The sequence below is a fragment of the Thermobia domestica genome, chromosome 2 (assembly GCF_964235325.1).
Source record: "Thermobia domestica chromosome 2, izTheDome1.hap1.1, whole genome shotgun sequence".
NCBI classification, from domain to species: Eukaryota; Metazoa; Arthropoda; class Insecta; order Zygentoma; family Lepismatidae; genus Thermobia; species Thermobia domestica.
In genome coordinates, this window is record NC_137455.1 from 105,421,653 (window position 1) to 105,445,008 (window position 23,356).

General features: G+C 34.3%; 1 protein-coding gene across 2 annotated transcripts in view; it reads right to left on the reverse strand.

The window, feature by feature from the left end:
- LOC145674435 (venom dipeptidyl peptidase 4-like) overlaps window positions 1-23,356 on the reverse strand; it is a 306,212-nt gene that overhangs the window by 120,014 nt on the left and 162,842 nt on the right. For both annotated transcript variants that reach the window (XM_081744492.1, XM_081744501.1), the window contains exons 2-3: window positions 21,868-22,123; window positions 17,735-17,829 (exon numbers count right to left, since the gene is read on the reverse strand). In XM_081744492.1, coding sequence (XP_081600618.1) covers window positions 17,735-17,829; window positions 21,868-22,123 — 351 coding nt within the window. The remainder of the gene's footprint in view (window positions 1-17,734; window positions 17,830-21,867; window positions 22,124-23,356) is intronic.

Here is a 23,356-nt window from a genome sequence, read left to right on the forward strand (position 1 = left end):
GCAGATGGTACATTTTGATGTGTGTGGTAACGAAAAACAGTTGACAAAATTAAGAATACAGTAGTGTATAACTAATCTCCTATGGGAAGTAAGTTTTTATTATTATTATTATTATTATTATTATTATTTAATGTCTGTTTGAAGCTAGTTTTACTGATAAATTATCGAGAAAGTCGTAACATGTCTATATAAAAGAGTCATAAATGGAACGTACTACATGAAAGCAGAATCTATTTCTGTATCAATGTACTTACGGGACGAAGGCTTGAGGCGAGTCAGTGGCCAGTGGCCAGTCTACATGATTGATAAATTACTGAATTATCATAATCAACTTTGTTACTCTCATTTACCTAACTGGATGCACACAATCGCTATTTTATTAGCCTCTATTCATAACTGGCTGAGAGTGGTCTTATTTTTTTTTTTCGATTTTACTCTATTTTTAACATTTTTACTTCTAACTGAAGATAGGAGAGAAGAAAGTTTGGTGATCGTGAAGAAATCAAATTCGAAATTTCACAACGGATTTATACATTTGATGGCCTCTACATGACAACGGATTTTTGGATGTATGTCTGTCTGTTCGCTCGTCTGTCAGTTAGTCCTGATGTAAAGATATTCACTTGCCTAGAGATCATACCGTTCAACGTATCGAGACAAAATCTAAAACTTCAAGTTTTTATTAGATTCTCTAGGTGTTATTTGTTTAAAATTTTCTTTCTATCCCTAAAACTAAGGGTAGTTTATTGAAGAATGAAAATTAAAATTTTCAATTTTCTCAAAAAAAAAAAAAACTGCTCTTATAATTTCGTTCATATTTCACACAACTTCATAATATGGCATAGGTCGTTTTCTCACAAAAAAAAAAAAAAAAAATCCATAAGGGGTGGTTTATTTTCCGTATCATTTTCTTAAAAAAAAGAGACAAAGGTGATTTTGTTCATATTTCGGAAATAAATATTTCTTTAATAACCTGAGAATATGGCATAACTTATTTGTCTCGAAACAAACCCACAAGGAATGGGGGCCCTGAGGTTCCTTTATTCATGTTTCATTAGTAGAATTTTATTAACAACTTAACAATATGGCATAACTCATTTGCCCTGAACAAAATAACAAGGAATATTTTATTCTTGCAGGTTATTTTTTCTCAAAAAATGACTCGATGATTTTGTTTCGTATATCATTATTCTATAGTGTTGTGCAATTTGCTTGTCACAAAAATATTTACAACATAGTTTCTTTATATTATTATTATTATTATTATTATTATTATTATTATTATTATTATTATTATTATTATTATTATTATTATTATTAATTACCTCAAATATGTCTCATACAATTTTGTTGTTATATCATAAACAAATGTTTCATAAATAACACTAATACATGATAGACAATTGTAATTAAAAGGCCCAGAAAACTATATATATATATATATATATATATATATATATATATATATATATATATATATATATATATATATATATATATATATATATATATATATATATATATATATATATATATATATATTACTTTTAAGGCTGAGTTTCCTTCGAACGTAGTTTTTCGAATACATAATTTTGCTCGTATTTAATAAATACAAAAATATTTCAGCAATAACTGCAGGAAGCATAACATGATACAAGAAGTGTTGATACGAATGTGGTGCCCAGAATATACTTTTTTATCTAACAATCTATATTATAAAATTGAAAGTGATTATGTTTGTGACTCTTAATCTCTTGAACCGCCCGGCCGATCTCCATCAAATTTTTGACGTAGATGCGGTTCTGGCCTGGGATTATCTTTAGATATTCACTTTGATGGTAGAACTTAGGGGAGGAGGAGGAGGGAAAATTATAAAAAAATAAATAAAACTTAATAACTCTTGAATTAAACGACCGATTTCGATCAAACTTTCAACCTAGATGAGGTTCGTGCCTGGAATGTTTTTATCATTTCACTTTGACAGAGCAACATAGGGAAGGGGGAGATATACACAAAAGAATATACTGTATATAAGTTAAAGTGACTATGTTCGTGAGTTAATAATTCTTGAACCACCCGATCGATCTCGATCAAACTTTCAACATAGATAAGGTTCAGGTCTGGAATTTTTTCATCATTTCACTTTTATGGTGCAACGTATGGGAGGGGGAGAGGGGAAATATATGTTTAAAAAAATAAAAATAGAAGTGACTGTCTTTGTGACTTTATCACGCTAAAAACACCCGACCGATCTTAACCCAATTTTCAACATAGATGAGGTTTGGACCTGGGGTGATTTTTATCATATTACTTTTACGATAGAACTTAGGGGAGGGGCAGGGACGAGTTAAAAATAAATAAAACTTAATAGCTCTTGAACCAAACGATTAATCTCGATGTAATTTTTAACATACATGATGTTCGGGCCCGAGATGCTTTTTATCATTTCACTTTGACTGAAGAACTTAGGGGACGAGGATAGGAATGGGAGACATATAAAAATACATAAAACTTAATATCTCTTGAACCACCTGACCGACATCGATCAAATTTACTACTTAGATGAAGTTTAAACCTGAGATGGTTTATGCCATATCACTTTGACAGTGTAACTTAAAATGGGGGAGGGGAGAGACATTTAAAAATGATCAAAAATGACCGATATTAGTGTCGAATCCATAGTTTTCAGGGTCGCTAAGATGAACAGTAATACTTCTGATGCCGTTTAAATCCAAATTCAGCCCCGCAGCTTAGGGGAGGAGGAGATATATAAAAATGATTGAAATGATCAATATCAGTGTCCAATTCATAGTTTTCAGAGTCTCTGAGATGAACAATGACTCTTCAGATACCGTGCCTCGCAACATAGGGAAAGGGGGGTATATAAAAATCATCGAAAATGACATATCAAAGAGCGTTTTAGTAATAGTATAAAGTGACTGACTAACGGAACATATTACTATGTTGTTTTTTTTTTTAATTTAACCCAGAGAAGCGAGTAATTGCTGCTAGTAGGTTATAAAATGAGAATTAAGAATAAAGTCCTACTAATCCGCGCATATACACTCAGATCAGTATATACCATATAAATTACCCCTTACTTGTTAGTAGTAGCAGCGGAGGCTTGAAATCTGTTTAAGACGACTTATATATAAGGTTGGAAAACGAATGAAAGGGTGCTGGAAATGGTGAGGGAGAAAAAATTAGATATTAACAAGAAGAGGAAGAGAAACTGGTTCGGACATTGGGTAAGAAGGAATTATATCATGAGGGGCGTGCTAGAGTAGGGCGCAAAATTTCTGGTCGTCAGGTCACCATTGGCGACTAGAAATTTACAGCTGGCAGTGTTCAGTAGGAATGGTTTCTGCCTAAACTCACAGGGCCGCGCAGTTTCTGTTTCGCACGAAAATAATTGTCACTGAGTGAGAGAAAATACGGAATGTGAAGTAGGCCTATTTCTTTGTCAAACTAAAGGCCGCGGTGTGATCTCGTGATTTTACGTGAGAGATACTGGCGATCATAATTGGCGAGTGCGTCTGACTTTGAAATTTGTGCTCTGTGCTAGAGGGTATGGTGGCAGGAAAGAGAGGGAGGGGGCGAAGGAGACTACAATTAAAAAACGATTTGAAAAACAGAAAAATTGTACGTGAAGACGAAGAGGTTAGTTGAAGACCGTGGAGCATGGAAGCTTCTCTGTTGCAGCAAGTGATCTGCCAATAATGGCAGAATATTATTATTATTATTATTATTATTATTATTATTATTATTATTATTATTATTATTATTATTATTATTATTATTATTATTATTATTATTATGTTTACATCTTACTTGCTAGTAGTTGGAGCAGGGGCTTCAAATCGGTTTAAGACGGCTTATAAATAAGTTTATCTAAAAATACATATCTATATCACTCACTTCAAATATTTTTCTTTGCTGTATTGATCCATAGGAGAATATCTATGAAGCATCATATTATTGCGACAATTCATTTTTCTATAGTTTCCACTTAAATTATTGTTCATCTAAGGATACTGCTTCTACCTGGTTCAAATTTTAAAGCCTCCTTGCTACACTCATCTCTATTAATAAATTAATAAATAAATAAAAATAATGAATAATTTAAAGAAAAGAAAGATAATTAAAAATACAGAAAGTGCGTCAAATAGTACCTACAAAATACTATTGAAATAATAGTTGTTTTCAAGATCCTTCGTACAGTGTAGAAATTTAAAGTGTCTGACAATTATAAAGTCATAGACCGTAAGTACATGGCCTATAAGAAAATGTCAGATAGAGTTAATTATTAGTTGGTTTAATAGCACTTTACAGACAGTATCTGGCTCAGTTTCTCAATTTTTGACGTTTTCCATTGTCTTTAATTAGTTCGCTAAAATTTTTAAAAGGCAGGGTAAGCGTACTGAAAATCTTAAGATCTTGTGCTCAGTTTGAAGAACAAATCTCCTGCCATTTCCCACAGCACATTCTAATAGTTCCAGTGAAATTGTCAGAAGCATCTACCTATATTAATTCCGTAGAGAAGTGTGTTTGCACCCAAAATAAAGCAGTCTTCGGAACCATGCGAGAAAAAAAATATAGCCCATTGTTTTATTTGAACAGTTCGTGTTGAAATTTAATTTCAAGATACGACTTCCTGGACGCGTGTTTAAACTATTAAAATCACTGGAAAGAAAACAAAAGGTATGGAATATTTGTTCGCAATTGCGTGCTGCTTAGTGTTTCTGGCATCTCGTATGATTAGAAGTATACACTTTCCCGCCATCATGCTCGCTCTGTTAGCACATGGACATGAGACTGAAAGGTAGTGAAAGCATATCTTCAAAAACTTTGCAAGTATTAAGCTGAGGTAGAAGTAGTAAAGAATCACGAAGGAAACATAGCTAAAACGCCATGAGTTAAAAAGAAATGTTGAAGAAAATAAAAGGGAATAAAAAAAAGTAGCTGCACAACACAATGAAAGAAAAGAAAGAGAGTAAATATATACGAAAATTTAAATATCGAATTATCAATTGAGGCAGACGCAGCCGGGAAGATCTTTGCAATAAGGGAAAAAAAGAGGAGGATAGAAAACTTAGAAATAATAGCCCTATAGGGAGTAATGAGAAAACGTACTGCATAGGAAGATGTAATGGAGAATGACAAAATATTCCTTATGATTCGATGATCCTATACATCAAGCAGAAACGTAATTGATTTTATATGATACTTTAGATTTGGTTCCCAATATGTACTTACATTTACTTTTAAGGTTGGCACTACTCGTAGGGTGTAAGCAGCGTTCAAGCCACTGGTCTCATCTTGACCGAGACAAATAGCCTGTTTGCCAACATTCGCATTAAACCTTCCAATCAATTAACTAACCAATTAGGGGGCACAGTGACTTAGTGGTAGAGCGCACACCTTTGGTGCATGGGGTTTCAATTCGATCCCAGCTCGTAACAAGTTGCCTTTGTGGTGGACAAACACCGCTTCCGTAGGTTTTCTCGAGATTCGCCCGCTTTCTTCCACTTTCTTCAATCCACCATTTCGTATATTATCTCATCCTCGTCTACCTTAACCTTCGAGCATAATAATGGGATGCTAAGCAAAAAAGAATGTTCTTTTTAAAAAAAATTATCTGTTCAATTAAATATGTAAATATCACTATTATTTCTAGAACCAACACTATACTGATTTTAATTTAAGTTTCACTACAGAGATATCGAGTTGAGATTTTTTTGCAATCGATTTCCCAAAAGTACGTTCTAACATTATCTCGTCCCTTAACCATCTATTTAAACCGGAATAGATTCAAATTAACGATTTCCGGTTTCAACCTTTATTACCATAGAACAAAAACAGTTAAGGCATAGAAAGTTTCTTATATGAATTCAGTGTTCAAGGAACAGGTTCTATCTTTGATCTTATTCCTCTATTGCAACCAGTAGTTATTGCAATGTTTTCATCTGACACAGCTGTTGCCGGACATCCAGCTCTCTCTTCATCTTTAAGGCCTACCGCTCACTGGCGACAAAACAGTTGCGCAACTATCTCGTCGCTGTCGCCTGCAGTCAGCAACTTCAAGGAGACAAAACAGTTTTGTTGCCATACCCTCGCTCACTGGCGACGAGCATTTGATATCACAATTTACATAATCGGCAACCGGAACAGTTCACATAATCGCTGGTTTCGGACATTAAAAAAAAAAAAAAACTACCGCTCATTTCAATGGTTAAATAAATAAATTTAAATAAACTTTTGAAGGTAGCGTCAACAGGGGCGTTATTTCAGACTTCACTTGAGGGGGGCAAGAGCACCACCGACATAAGACTTTCACGTTTTATACTAATATATTAGTAGACAATTGATTAAAGTATATGTATTTCTCAAACTCTTAGGGAGCAATTGCACCTCCTGCCCCCCCCCCTAAATGACGTCCCTGAACGTCAATGAGTGACAAAAATAACAGCATTATGTAAGCTAATGCGAACAGGAACAATTATTCGAATCAAAAGATAACAAGAATAACGAAACTATAAAACGACTGGAAATAACTAACAGAACGAAACTAACAAAAGCGGCAATCCGACAACACTGTACCGTAACTGTACTCTCAGATGTTCTACGTATAGCCATAATATAAAAATTGGCTTTCTTCGTTCTTCCTGTGTATTCTTCACTTTTTAAAATCGGCTACTTTTATACTGTACCATTTTTTCTTTTTTATATTTGAAATGGAAAGAAAATTGATAATGATAATTTTATCTCTATTTTTCTAGTTGTGGGAAATTAATGAAAGTAGTATTGTGTAGTATGACAGCGATATGTCATTATCGATTAATGTACGCTCATGTCCAAAATGATTGTCGCATATCTATAACTGTCTTCTTGTAAGAATATAATTTGATAATGATTTTGGAGGGTACTTTTAATACTGATACTATGTGTATAATCGGGAAATGTATATTTGTGGTAAATTTCATAGGAAAGAATTATAAATACGAAAATTAGAATGAGTAAAACAAAATGTTGCTAAATGGACAATAAAGATTTATTTTCGTTTTATTGTTCTTACTCTTCTGACATGAAATTTTCCACATACATGTATTTGCTGATTATACACATACTATTAACATTATAAGAAATACCGGGCAAATTCGTTATCAAATTATATTCCTACAAAATACATATTTATAGACAATAATTTTGGACATGAGTGTACCTATCTGTGTTGTTTTTTCTTGGATGGAAAGTTCATTCTAGTTTCTTACAACAGCAAAACACACTTCCTTCAATAATTTCTTCTTTATATATATATATATTTCTTCTTTATATATATTTCTTCTTTAACGCTGGGGGTTTCTCTATTTCCTCAATTAATTTTTCATAGTCTTTATCACTAATTAAAGACATGCTAGTCACTAATCAAAGAATGTGTTAGTTTGTATTGCGAACACTTCTTTTCACGCGCTACACACGGAACGAACTGTTACGCGAAAAAAACTTGTAGAAAACATTTATTTTTTATCTTTCTACTTGGCGGTACCTCGGCAACTTTTCTGTCGCCGTCGCCTCAGTGAGCGGACTCCCATAAGACTCAATGCATTTTTAAGTGTTGCGCAACTGTTCCGTCGCCGAGATGTTGCCCTGCTGTCGCCCTGCTTGGCGACACCTCGGCAACTTTTCTGTCGCTGTCGCCTCAGTGAGCGGACTCCCATAAGACTCAATGCATTTAGCCAGAGCGACAAGATAGTTGCCCGACAAAATGTTGCCAGTGAGCGGTAGGCCTAAGTGATCTCTGGCCTCTTCTGAATTCACCAAACCGCCGAAAAATTGTAGCACGGGAAGGACCAAGGTCCCCAAATGCCCCCTGCAAACGGTCAAGGCTTTGTGTCTCGTTCAAATCACTTTTGAAATCGTAAAGGATCATTGCTCGAGTTCCCTTTCGAGCTCCATTCTAGACAGCCGAATACTGCTCACATCAACAAACAAGTGAAGGCGATACGGGCATGCCGATAAGCGAGACGAGTTGAAACTTGCTTCGCTTCTTCGCTCTACCACTACCGAACGCAATTGTTAGAATTCAAATACTGCGCCACAACAATGCGTACCTCAAAACTTTCGTAGTGACCCTCGTACTACTTTGAGTATTCAATTACCATAGCTTAGAAGTCTACTGTGGTTTTACACTGTGAAACAAAGCTCGCTTGCTTTTATTGAAACTGACCTAGTTTTCAATTTTCCCAGTATATATATATATATATATAGGCTATATATAAATGTATATATATATATATAAATGTATATATATATATATATATATATATATATATATATATATATATATATATATATATATATGTGTGTGTGTGTGTGTGTGTGTGTGTGTGTGTGTGTGTGTGTGTGTGTGTGTGTGTGTTATATAAATTCTGTAAATCTTCCGTTTATCCACCTAAAATAGTAAAATCTTTCTTTTTTCTCTCTGTGAGAAATCTATCAAATCTAATTAACATAACTGAGCTATGTGTTTTGTTTACTGTAGTGGGATATATTGATTGACGTATAAAGCTATATTATCTTTGCAGATTTGTTTTTTCCGTTTTAAACTAATAAAATAGAATTTGGTCATGGTCGATACTAATATACTTTACATAGCATTTTGCGGCATTAAATTTAAATAAACGTAAATCAATATTCACTGCAGGCATAATGGATCATATAGTGTAGTTTGTGAATTAAATATTAAAACTGACTAACAAGAAGTTTTTAGCGCTTAATGTACATTAGTTTAAAGAAAAGTGATTAGGTTTGAATTGGATACATGCCTACCTTCCTCTCCCTCAGCAAATGAAAGCTACATAAATTTTAAGTTTTGTGGCTGAAAAACGTTGATATCTGCACTATTTTCAACGAATTTGGAAGGTTCGTTACTGAATTCTCTATGTCTGTCTGTGTGCATGGGTATGTATGTATGTATGTGTGTGTGTGTGTGTGTGTTATTTGCGATTTCTTCAATTTTGAGCCCTTTATTCGATAGAGTATCAAAAACTATCTGAGAAAATGGAATTTTCCGTTCCCGAGATATTGGCCAAAAAATGGCCGATTTCCGGAGATTTAAGGTGCCATATTTTGGGAACCGTAAATCATAGGGAGTTCATATTGATGTTGATAAATATCTAAGAGGATGGTGAACATTTTGGTACCAAATAGTGGCCGGTGCCAGCTAGCCAACTGGCCACTAGCTAGCCAGCCACCGTTTCTCAGATATTGGCCCAAAAAGTTCGAATTTTGGGAAAAATAAAGGGCCATATCTCGGGAAACGTAAATCATAGATAGATGATATTTTGCGAATTTTTGGGAGAAAGAGAAAGTGCGGATAAAAGATTTACTTTTACATGGAGGAATAATCAGAGTTACCCTTCCCTCACCATCTCTCCATTCTTTTTAAGTTCGTTCTGGCAATGCTCTTGGATCATTTTCAACTGCTTTTGTTAAATCCTTGTGTTTAGGTGTTAAGAATGGAATGATATTTCTGTGGAAACCTATTCAATCATTGTGTTGTACCTATGAGCTACTGATGGCTGTTGCGTAAAAGTTGTTCACTGGATAATGTTTAAGTGTCTCCAGAACAATTGGTTACAATAGCTTATACAAAAGGCATTTTTCTTTCATATGCATCTCCTTTCCTTCCTATCTTAGTTGTTATTAACTTCTTTGTCAGCATAAGAAACAATTTTTCTTGTCGTTTGAAGTGGCAAACAATTGATTTGCATAATTGATCTTTCATTCGTTGATGAAAAAAGGAAAGTCCATTTTCTTCCTTACATTGTAACACTATATAGGTGTTATAAAAATATACGCTTTCAAAAAAAGAAAAAGAAAGAAAAGAAATTAAAAACGGAAAGGAAGGAAAAAGAAAAGAAAAACATTTTGTTAAGCTTGTTTCAATGACTTTTTTTTCTGAAGAATATATAGACAGACACACTCATTTTATACATCATTGCTTTATATTGAATAAAGTATTTTGCAAACATATTTAATCTAGAAGTAACTTATAGTTTTCTCATCACTTTCGTATGGTCTTATATAACAGTGAACTGACCTTTTTTCATTTATTTTATTTTACTTTATTTAGTTAATAGAGAGCAGAAGTGCATGCAACTAGTATGGATTCAGAGCTTTGATTTAACATAGGCTATAAAGATTTTTCATTACACGAGATCTTTTATTTATATATATTTATATATATTCTTTTACTTAAATAAAGTTTTGTGCGCACTCTTACCGTTCAAACAATGATTTTTGTTCATAATGCCAGGTTTAAGAAAGAAATATAAAATTTATGAATATTTCTTAAAGCTCTTGTATAATTATGTGTAATTTGTATAAAAAAATACATCGTTTGTGAATCAGTGTAGCGTTGTAAGTTTATTACAGTAATATAGTATACCATATATATATATGGTATACTATATTACTGTAATAAACTTACAACGCTATACTGATTCACAAACGATGTATTTTTTTTTTATACAAATTACACATGTTTAATTGGATTTGCTTTCATTTACTGCTGTATAATATTTCTTTGATGCTCCTATCTCCACCAACATTTATTTATTTTTCAAAAGGAAATCATAAAAATCACAACATGAGTATTCCTGAAAATTATACTGCACACCTGCAATACTTTTAATTGTTTCTATGGATAATCTACTCCTTTTCTTTATCCACTGTTATTAATAAGAGGAAACTCTTTCAACGCTAGCATTACGGCTAACCAATGAGAAAAACAACTCAGCAATTTTCAGTAACTCTTTCTTGATTCAGAAAAGTATTTACCCCAAATATAGCTAGATATCTGTTCACCATCTGTTAAATTACCAGCATTTAAGTATATCTCTGAAAGTTACAAAATTGATCAAAGACTTTTACATCGTCAGCTTTCATACCAACAGTATTTAGTATATAATTTACATAAACGATCGTTTTTTTCACATATTCCCAACTTGGCAGCACTGACTTCAAATCAATCCTTTTAAAAACACAGAATTCTTCATACTGATGTATCCACTCCTGAAGATATTCCACAAGTGACATATAAACACGAGATATTTCATCCTCCAATTTCTTACATTCTACATCATACCCCTCTTCATCTCGTTTCTCTTATTTTTTCTTGATTTCTTTTTAGAGGTTTGAAACTATGCATTTCTTTCTCTTATATTCAGGGCCGGATCCAGGAGGGGCGATCGCCCCTCTAGAAGAGGAAACTTTCTTATTTTATATATAAATAAAACCCATTCCATAGTTTGGAGCTCTTGAAAGTAGCTCTAAGTAACAGTATTACAACCCACCGCTCCCCAGAAGTCCGTCCTGGATCCGCCCTCCTGTATTACCTGTAAAACATTCTGTAAAATAGGCATGACTTCAGCAACTGGATTCTCCTGCCTTTCCATAGCAAGAATGTTATGATGGAAAACTGACATAAGTGAGTGAATAAACCATAATCTTGTTTCACTAACAAGTTCGTTCGTTTTCAGAAAAGGAACGTATTAAGTGGAGAACGCTATCATGGGAAAAGAAATAAGCCTTCAAAGCTGGAAGCATATCAATTAATCTAGTTATGCACAGAAATAAGGATAACCACCTACTTTTTGATGGCATAACAGATTCCTCTACTGAATATCTACAAAATCACAAAATTCTTTCAAATTCTCTGTACGAACAGAATATACGGAAAAATAATTAAATATTTTCAAAACTATATTTAATAATTAAATATTTAATATTAAATAATTAAATATTTCCACATCAACACTAAAACCAGTGTCAATACTATGCTGGGCACTGTTATGCAAACGTGAGCAGGATATCCTTCTCCTACAAGTTTGGGATTTAGTTCCCTTTCCAAACAGCTAGATATGTTATTTCCTCCTTTTCTACCAAATTCCTCCGAAGTTTGTATTTGTATTATCTCCAGAAAAAGACACATATTTATTAACTATGCTTCTTTTTCTAAGAGCTTCCATTATGCATGAAGCAATAGTTTCAGATCTCCCATTTGGGAGAGCTTTCAATTCATTTACCTTAATTTTAATACCACCAGATTTATAGTCAAAGTACAGGATCAAGATGGGAAATATCTTCACTGATGGAAAATATCTATGATTGTAGATGTGTGTTGCAACACCAAAACAGGAAATTTCTCTTAACATCTCAAACTGACACATTAATAGAATAAGGCGAAAGAACAGAATTAACTATGGCCTCGGTTTTTGCTGATGTTGCTGAAAGTTCAGGAACATCAATTTGGTACCATGGTCAAGAATCAGACATTTCGAGAAGCTCTCTACAGTGGATTCTCACGAAAGATTTGCAACTTCATGCTTGCAAAGGTTCAGTTAACTCAGAGGTGCCCACCCCCCTCATGTCCATGACGCACCCCCCCCCCCCTCATTTGTCTATCCGTAGGTGTTCTTCCATGAAAAAATTCTTTTCGATTAATTTTTACACACCCTCAAGCATATTTATATAGATTTTTAACCCCTCTAAATATTTCAATGACGCAGTTTGCGTCATAGCCACCCCTTGTGGGCACCCTGGTTAACTCAAGAACTAAAGTCTGTTGAAGTCTAAGGCTTATGCCAACAAGCTTACGACCACCCACGTCTTGGAGAAATTGAGAGCTGTATCAACGAAATTCAGCTACATTCATCGAGACAGAAAATCAGTCTTTTTTTAAAAAGGAAATCCAATGTTTTCAAATGTGGGGTCACTAATGTGAGGAATGGAATTCTTTGTGTTTTTCCATAAATGCATTGAAATCTGGAATAAGTTTCGTCACCATCAACCTTAGGTTCGATTCCACATTAAGACAGAGCAGAAAAGGTCTATTCACATAAGTAAGTGGTAGGAAAAGGTATCAAATATTGCAATGCCTTTTTAGACTATTCTTCATACTCAGTGTACGCAACCAAAAGTTGCAAAGTTCATTTTCTTTGAAAACGTTTTTCTATGAAGTATCGCAGGATAGTTCCAATAGCTGTTCTTGTTCTGTGTTAGAGAGATTTATATCTTGTATGTCATGGATTTCTACATTAGTGAAAGGATTTTCAATCCAACCATTAAAAGGTTTCGAAACAGGGAAACATTCTTGAAAACTTGCATCTAATGCTCTCAAGTGTTCTACAAGTGTTTTGTTCATTTCAGCAGAAAATGAGAATGAAATCTTTAAGTTTAACATCCCACGGTTATGCCGGTTAGGCTAAAAGAGACGGTGATAATGAGAAATGAGTGAAATGGTGGAATGAAGAAAGTGGGAGGGAACGGGAGAACCCCGAGAAAACCGACGAGCGTGGTGTTGGTCCACCACAAAGTCCACACTGCATTTCAGCAGAGTTTTCATCTCAAAATCAATGAAGTCCTGGAGCACTGGAAATGATGAATAGTTATTGTTTTGTACTCGTACTGCCCGCAGCTGCAGTTTCTTAATCTTAACGTTAAAAATATTTTTTTGCATAACGGCTGTGAGTTCCGTTTTATTACAACACATTTCAAATTTTAGGCTCGCGGACTCCCTGGCTAGGTCCTTCGGACCCCACTTTGAGAACCACTGCCATACATAATCCTGTACTACATATTTTATGAATATATATATATATATATATATATATATATATATATCGGGAACCGATTTTGGATTATCCATATATCTCGGAATGACCTGGATTGATTACCTCCATCAACGACTAACTATATCCCTAACTTTTGACCCTCTAGCTCTATATTCCAACCAAAATTGATGGTGATCCATCAAACAAAGTTTTGAGATCTTTTATCTCGCGGTCGGACAGACACACCGACAGACAGGGTAAATATATACAAAAGTTTTGATAAACCAAACTCTTTTAATAAATTAGAATTGAAGGGTTGCATGCAAGAACCAGGTACGTCAACTTTTAGATTTTTCTTTTCGGAGCTGCCTGTTTCTTGTTCTGACTTCACGATGAACACCTCCTTTGCATTATAACACAGAATATAATCATCGGATCCACATAATTCTTGCACATAATGTAGAGTGATCTTTTGCTACTGGAACATGTCAAAAATTTCAAATTCGCTTAAAAAAAAAAAAAGAACCTATTTGGTTCTTGCATCCAACTCTTCAATTTTAATAAGTCCATGATGATTCCAACGGTAAAGCTGCACTAACGTAGCAATCCTGTACATTAAATTATTCTGCCTTTTCTTTCTTTCTTTTCTCTTTTCATAGTTTCAAGGTACACAATGAAAAGTGTTTACGTTCCATGTTAAATCGTAAATCAAAGCTGTCTGTGTCAATCCTCTATAAACACTTTCAGCCCACGTTGGTGCTTTTTACTTTGAGTAATAAAATCCTCGAATGCTTGACAGTGGTAATAGAACCATTATGCGATCAGAGAAAAAAAAAGTGCTTTTATTCGGTAAATATTAGTTACTCTAGAAATATGAAAGGTGTATTTTTGTTTTGTCTAAAGCTGTTAATATATGTTGGTCAATTGTGGGATAATTAAATGGTGCCGGTCGCAAAGTATTAAACATGAAAACTCACTGAAAAAGATCAGTTTGAAGTAGACATTCAGATTTTGCCAGAGGAGGGACCACAAGATTGTCCAACAATATAGACGTTTCACATTTTTCAATATATATTAGTATACAATGTATCAAAAAACATGTGTTTATCAAACTGAAGAGGAGTAATTGCCCCCCCCCCCTCTGGCCTCCTCAAATGATTCTCCTATAAGGTTTTCGTACGTAAGGATAAACTAGACCCTATCTTTGAAAGGGTGTAAATTGAATCTTCCGGAAATATAAGCTACTTTGTTGTTGCATCTAAAAAGAAAAAGAAAATTTTCTTTTGACATATTAAATTCTTATGTTTGTTTTTCAAAATAAATTATAAAAAATCGGAAAATAGAGTTGCTTCATTACAGTGTAAAACAATCCGAGTAACATGTAATCCACAAAAGACATTAAATGAACACTTCGTCAAACTAGTGTTAAGATTTAAACCGTAAAATAAATTAATATACTTAAATATAAATAAATAAACAAGTCTAATATATTTATGTACTAACAAAATTAAAAACAATAAGTTACTCGTGCTCTAGGTCTTCGCCCGTTCTCTTCCTAATCTAAATAACTCTTTAAGAAACAAATAGTTTTTTCCTCAATTGTCTAGAGCAGTGGTTCCAAACCTGGGGGATGTGAAGAGCGTGCATTGGAGTACAAGCTATGACAAAAAAAAAAAAAAAAAGGACTACATTTTACAGTAATTATAATATTACGAATGTTATAACAAAGAGGTGTTAAATTGAATACCGTACACACACAAGATAACCATTGAGTAAGAACTGTGGTTCCGTCAAGAACAAAGGTGGTAAAAAAATACTGCACTATATTGATATGCAGAAATTCTCCTGACATTATTATTATTATTATTATTATTATTATTATTATTATTATTATTATTATTATTATTATTATTATTATTATTATTATTATTATTATTATTATTATAAGATTTGAGTATTCAATGCTGCGTTTGAAATCGCAAGAGAGCTCACCTCAGACAAATGACTGGCAATGACGGTGAGAGCGTAAGGTACGCAGAGTTCTCGAAGGTGGGTGCTAGGGCAACAAGGTTGGGAACCACTGATCTAGAGGTAATATTTAGGTTTTACAGTTTGGACAGAGTAGCAGCTTTCTATCTGTAAGACTCAAGAAGTATTCTTGTTTTTGAAAAATAACAGACACTAGCTTTTTATTATTATTATTATTATTATTATTATTATTATTATTATTATTATTATTATTATTATTATTATTATTATTATTAATTTCGTGAAATCTAGAAAGCAAAAGAGTGGAGATAAACGTAATGACTGATATCGGAAGGTAGTATTTCTGAAAGACTTGAACTCTTTCTGAAAGTCGGAAGTTACCCGGGTTTTCCTACTGAACGCAATATTGATTTATATAACATCACAGAACATGAACACAAGGTTTCGAATGGTGGTGTTATTGTGAAAATATTATAGCTACTACTTTCTGAGTTGCGATACTTTGAACAGTACATGTAGGTTCATTATTGAAGCATACTATACATTTTATGGAATGTTTGATTTAAAAATTATTAGTAATATTATTATTGGTCTATTATTACATAGTGATGAGCCTCATATGAGATTGGACCTCAACCTCACTCACTCTAATGTCAGCATGTGAGGATGAGGAACATTTTTTCTAAAGTTGATGGGCGTTAAGTGTGAATTTCAGTTGCATAATTTTGTATGGTCACCTCCATATAGCGGGAAAAGGTGCCTTGTAATTAAAAAAAAAAAGTCAGCATCGGAATAATTTGAATAATATTCTCAAATCATAATATTCACATAAGGTGGTTGGTTTTTGAGTTTAGGCCCGTTTCAACACCAAGGGTACATATGATGTGAACCTACAGCTGAAGGTGGAATTCGAACCACCGTTTAAAGTTCTCAAGGCTCTTCCATCTGGAATCGAACCCGGGATGCAGTGCACCAAATGTGCGCGTACTAGCACTAAACATCGGGTAGGGTACTCAGACAAGTGCATAGTTGATAAAATGCGAGAGTTTCACCAGATTCTAATAATGGGAGCTTTAGTGCTTAGTGAAGTTTATTGTGCGCTTCAATACTCCTGATCCTGACTGTGCAGCTTAACTGGTCTAGGACTGCCAACCATTCTAATTTCGTCGGAATTGACCCTTCGTTTGGAAAACTGTTCCGCACCTCACTATGACTTAAGACAGTCCGTTCACTTTGAACTTTTACTAATTATATTAATTGATTATAGAAAGAAATATTAATAAAGTAAGAACTGACAAATACATTTTTATTTATGTGGTGTTATTCTAGTAGCTTTTAAATAGGGATGCACACAAGACAAGATTTGTGGCTGTCTCGTTTCGAAAATGTGCTGTAAAAGTTATGTCTCGACTCGAAAAATGTATATTTTTCTATTGGAAGAGCCGTGTCTCGACTCGAATTTTGTCAGGAAAATCCTGTCTCGACTCGTCTCGTGCGCATCCCTACTTTTAAAATGTACAGTATGTCAATCAATTTATCGTGCACGGCAGTCGAATTGACATTTGCCCTTGAGAGCAATTTTCGCGTCCACCAATCTACTTACTGCGACGTTGTCAATGATGTGATGTGGGAGTCCGCTTCAGCCAGAATTCTGTATGTTTCAAGTGAGACGAAGATCTTGTCTGTGTATCGCAATATTTGCTCGCTGAAAGTTAATTTCTTATTCAAGCCTATTACAATGGCACCTTGCGCTCTTATTGCTTCAATCCAAATGTAAATTCGATTGTCTCGTACTATATTGATTCAGTGTTAGTGTGCCATACGGTGTAACCAGCAGCCATTTTTCTTTTTTATGATATAAAAGTGTGCCGAATGTTCATTTTCAGAAAGTGGTAAGTGTATTTGAAGAAGGTCAAATTTTCATCAAATAAGAAATTAAATGTGTTAAAGAAATCATCTGAAAAGTTAATGTTATGGAGTATTAACTTGTATTCAAATATAAATGCTCTACATCCTACAATGACGTGAAAAAAAAAAAGATGCGTATGGTTTCTCCTTAAATTATGACATAGATTATATTTAATAAATATGTATTAAGAATAATAATTGGTGGGTATAAAATTACTTACCATAATTTGGGAATCAATTATCAAGTCTGCTGACCTCTTTCGGACATTATAAAGAATCACGTTCCCACCCTGATCTCTGAAGCTAATTTCATCACCTGTAAAAGTTACGAAAGTATTTTAATATAGAGAACAAATTATATTTACTTTGTTATCCTCCTATAGGATCATTACTATTTACATAGATTATACCCAAAAAAAGCATAGAAACAATAACGTTGACTTTTAAAAGTATTACGACTATTCCCAGTGGTGGATAATAAAGTGCGAACCTAGCCCAATTCACAATCGCGACACTTGCGGTATTGACATTTGCGATATTGTTTGAAATAACCTCTTATTCACCATTCTGAGAGAGAACATTTGCGGATGTTCAGTTAGAGAGGAGGTACGTAGTCTCGCAAACACCAGGTCCTATTAAATACAAGAAGGGAAGTCAAAAATAGCCTCCGATGAATTCGTAATTAACTATCATATTTTTTTTTACAGTAGACTTCCATCAATACATTAGACACAATAATCAGTAAAAGCTATCAAACAAGACACAATGTAATAAATCTAAGTACAGTAATACACATAGCTAATAATGAATACAAAACGCATCTACCAACTTATCTGTCTAATTTACAACTATAATAATCAAAACTATACATAACGTAGTTGTTTCGCTAGAACAAACAAAACGTACTCTAACTTTTGAATATGTGACATTGTACTCAAGAATTTTTTAACATATTTTGATTTATTTGTACATATATTTGGACTAGTACTGTTGAATTTTTGTGACATTTGCGGTTTTCAAAACCGAAACCGAAAAGGCGGTTTTCAAAACCGAAACCGCAAATGTGGTTTTCAAAACCAAAACCGCAAATGCGGTTTTCAAAACCAAAACCGCAAATGCGGTTTTCAAAACCTAAACCGCAAAAACGGTTTTCAAAACCGAAACCGCAAATGCGGTTTTGAAAACCGAAACCGCAAAAACGGTTTTCAAAACCGAAACCGCAAATACGGTTTTGAAAACAGAAACCGCAAAAGCGGTTTTCAAAACCGACATTTCGGTTTTATGAAATTTCACTTTTTTCAAAAAGCGGTTTTCGGTTTTTTCAAAAACCGATTTCGACAGCACTAATTTGGACATTACCGGCATCTATGGCATTAAGTCCTTCACGTATGAGGGATAGCATCCTTTGGCAAGCACATTATCCGGGATAGGGAGGAAGGAAATGGCCTGGGACCTACATCGTAGGCACCATCCTGGGTTTTGCCTGACATGAATGAGAAAAACCCAGGAAAATCTCTCTTAGGATGGGTGGCTTGAAAAAGCCGTTACATCTTTACGACCGAGTGTCTTCAGCGGGAATCGAACCCGAGACTTAACATATTTTTAGGCTATTACATTCAGTTAATGTGCTCTAATGTGTTTTTCGTCCCACGATTATGCCGGTTAGGCTAAAGGAGACGGTGATGATGAAAGATGAATGAAATGGTGGAATGAAGAAAGTGGGAAGAAAAGGGAGAACCCCGAGAAAACCCACGCACACGGTGTTTGTCCACCACCAAGTTCACTTGGCGGGAGCAGGGTTTGAACCCGGGACCCCAAGCACCAGAGGTGAACGCTCTACCACTGAGCCACCGCGGCCCATGTATACAACAAAATGTCCCTTGTCTAAGGAAGAGTTTTAAACAGTAAATGACCCAGAAAAATTTGTTTTGTTTAGTGATGAGCAAATGCAATACCAAGACCAAGACCCGGGTGATTTTGGTCTTGGTCTTGCACTGGAATCTTTGGTCTTGGATTTGGTCTTGCACTGGAACCTTTGGTCTTGGATTTGGTCTTGGTCTTGCACACCCAGTCTTGGTCTTGGTCTTGGTCTTGCTGCAAGAGTCTTACAAGTCTTGCTTTTGAGAAATCTTATGCTTTTCATACGTAAATTTTACCCTGGATAAATTATACAATGCGCCAATAGTAGCGGAAATACAATGTATGTTTCTAAGTAAAATATAGTTTTACCTTCGTGGAAGTATGATGATACTATACAACATAGGTGATAACCTTTTATTTTATTTTTTTTCAATGGGTCCCCACGCTTCACTACTTATAAGATAAATTACAACGTTTCGTAATCTTTTTATATTTTTTAATAGATTCAATACTCTACTGGTTCCCAAATTGGAAAGACGCATGAAAGAAAATCAAGACGGCGCAGATTACTGAAATACCATGAAATGCTAAATTATTTTTACACTCTAAAGGCGTCAGATATTTTTTTATTTCCAACTAAGATTAGCTAATCTTTGTATTGACCAAACTTCCAATTAAATATTGAGATTTTATTTTACTGATTCCAATATGTACTCTATGGAACAGAAACATGGACATTACGCAAAGCGATGAAAAAAATATTGGATGCTTTCGATAAAAGGAGAGAATTAGCTGGGTTGAACGGAAAACGAATGAGAAGATGTTAGAAATAGTAGCAGTAGGGCAGAAAAGAAGAATTTTAGATGTAATTAAGAGAAGGAAAAGGAACTGGTTGGGACATTGGCTGAGGAGGAACTTTATTATGAGGGACATGCTAGAGAATATGGTGGAAAGAAAGAGAGGGAGGGGCAAAGGAGATTGTTGTTGAAGGAAGGTATTAAAACAGAAAATTACTACGTTAAGACGAAGAGACTAGCTGAGGACCACCGTATATCGAAGCTTCTGAGTTGCAACAAGTGACCTGCCAATAATGGCAGAATAGCTATGATGATGATATGTTAGCAATATTGGCCAAAAAAGAGAGAGAAAAATTAAAATAACAACGATTATAATCAAACCTCTTAATATTTTAGTATAACTTGAGTAAAAACTAAAAACGACTCAACTGTCCATGTCTTTTGTGTAAACTTCACTTATACAAATACTTTGACCTATATTAGAAATACAAGAACACAGCATCAAACTGCAAGTTATTTGAAATATCGGTACAAAATCACTCTCACTTGTGAATATGGATTATTTATTGTTGTATAATGTTATATCGCTTAATCCTCGTGTGCCATTACCTGAGAAGGCTAAAAGTTATATTATATTGATAAACAATTATTTAACGTACAAGCACCCGCCCATGAAATCAAACTTACGGTCACATACACAAGTTTTTGTCAATGTCATGAAAATATTATTTCGATTTTTTTTTTTTTTTTTTTTGAGCGCACATTAAAAATTTCTAACGGATGCTTGATCCTTGGAGCCAAGGCCATACCCATGTAGTCGGCACCTATGATGTACGGAATTACTGATGTTCAATACTACATTTTTCTTTAGTTTTAGAAGAAGAACACCATTAATATGTTTTGAAATGATGTAATATATAGTTTTACGTGCCACGATTATGCACCGAGGCTAAGAGAGATGGTGAGGATTAGAAATGAATGAAATGGTGGAATGAAGAAAGTAGGAGGAAACGGGAAAACCCCGAGGAAACCTACGCACACGGTCCCTATCTACCAAAAAAGCTCACATGGTGCAAGCTGGGATCAAACCAGAGACCCCAGCAACAAAGGTGAACCCTCTACCACTGAGCCGGTACTTGTGCAAGATTCTTGCGCAAGAGTCTTCGTCTTGGTCTTGGTCTTGATCTTGCAGGTATGGTCTTGGTCTTGGTCTTGCATCGAGATTCCTGGTCTTGGTCTTGGTGTTGGTCTTGCATGCAAGGCTCTTGCAAAAACTGCAAGACCAAGACTCTTGCGCTCATCACTAGTTTTGTTGCACCGCAAACGGCCCGACTGTCCCTATTTTCTGCGCTGCCTGCCCAGAAATGTAAGTGCCAATACCCTCAATGTTGTTAGAAGTAATAAATGTTTCTCTCAAATTATAACATTTTAAAAAACTAGTATAAGCTAGTCTTGCGTAACACTGTGCTCAGTCCAGGCTGGAAGATGTATTTGGCTTTCCTGCAATCTATTGTAATGCAATTTTAAAGTTTCTTTATGTCACTGGTGAGAATTAAAAAAATTCTAAAGTAGTCAATATTAGAAACACTGAATCTGTCTAAAACAATAGAAATAAAATAATTTATTTTTCAAATAATCAAATCGATGATCATCAACCACAAATTGAAAACAAAGATTTCTTTTATAATACGACTTACCAGATACCCATGTTCCATTGAACTTTGTGATGGTAAGTCGACCATTGACGAAATCTTCTAAACTTATCGTGGGCTTTCGGTTAGGTCTTTGCGTGGTACCTTCCTGGCCATCGTATTTGCCGTCAACAACTTCTTTGGGACCAGAACTCAGGAGGACTGCCCCTACTATAATGAGCACTACAACTACGGTCACGATGCCACCTGTCACAAGCACAGACTTCCAACTCCATTTCTTCTCGTGTTTGGCAATGAGGTCCTGCAAAGAAGAAAAAGAAACAATTATATTCTTTTGTCGTTAAGTGCATATAAAGAATGGACAAAGTATTTCTTTTTTTCTTTTTAGTTAGTGGTGCTTATGTATTACACCAGTTTCATTGACGTCCATATTGATGAAACTGAGGGAGCCTGAACATCTTATATCAAATCAGGTGCAAGTAAATATCTGTGTAATGATTTCATAATTAGAAGGATATGCGTCATAGTGTGATGAAAATTTTCCGATTCATAAAAAAACATACTCCACTTATTCCTACATCATTCTTTAACCGTAAAATTTATTTGTAATAACTATTGTTTGAAAAAAAAATTTAGGAAGTGAAAATCTAACGATTGTTCATTTCTGCAAAAATGTTTCAAAAACTTCAAAGTATTCTTCCCTCAGAATTCACCTTTGATCTCAGAAAATCATATTTTGTCAGTTTAATACACGTAAGACGAAGTTTTCTTATAACTTTAAACACAGTAAAATCAAAGCATTTCTTCATATTTTTTCTTCGCAAGAACTTTTATGTAGTTATTTAATTAGATAGGCAGGAATATATGTGAATAAATAGTGGAATTTTCTGTTTTTGAAATAATTGATAAATTCACAAGGTTTCTTTTAGCTTTTTGTTACATTTTAAACAATGAGATGGGATATGTGTACCCTACGAACTCAATTTGTGTTCCCTGTATTTCACACACACACACACACACACACACAGAGAGAGAGAGAGAGAGAGAGAGAGAGAGATAGAGAGAGAGATAGAGAAAAACTATGTAAATTTTTATTTGCCAATTCGAAATATTAGAAAATTTTCCGGTTCCCGAGCGCTAATTGGAAAATCATAATTTGTTGCTGTCTAACTTTCCTCTTCAGGAATTCAATTTTATAGGTCAATTTGCAGTTAAGGATAGTGGAAAATTTTCCACCTAACATCAGTATATATACAGTAATATTCAAAATTGTCCGGCTTATGAAGAGTTTTTCCACTTATTTCTACATCGTAATGAAAATTTTCCGATCCATGAAAATTCCTTTTAGTAGTTTCTACAGAGCAATAAAACTTTCCGATTCATAAAAAGTAGTTTTACTTTTGCTTCAAAATTATGAAAATTTTCCGACTCATAAAAAGATTTTAATTTTTCCATACACGACAAAAAAAAATTTCGATTTATAAAATGCAGATTCTTTAAACCATCTTCCACTTTTTAACATTTCTATACATCA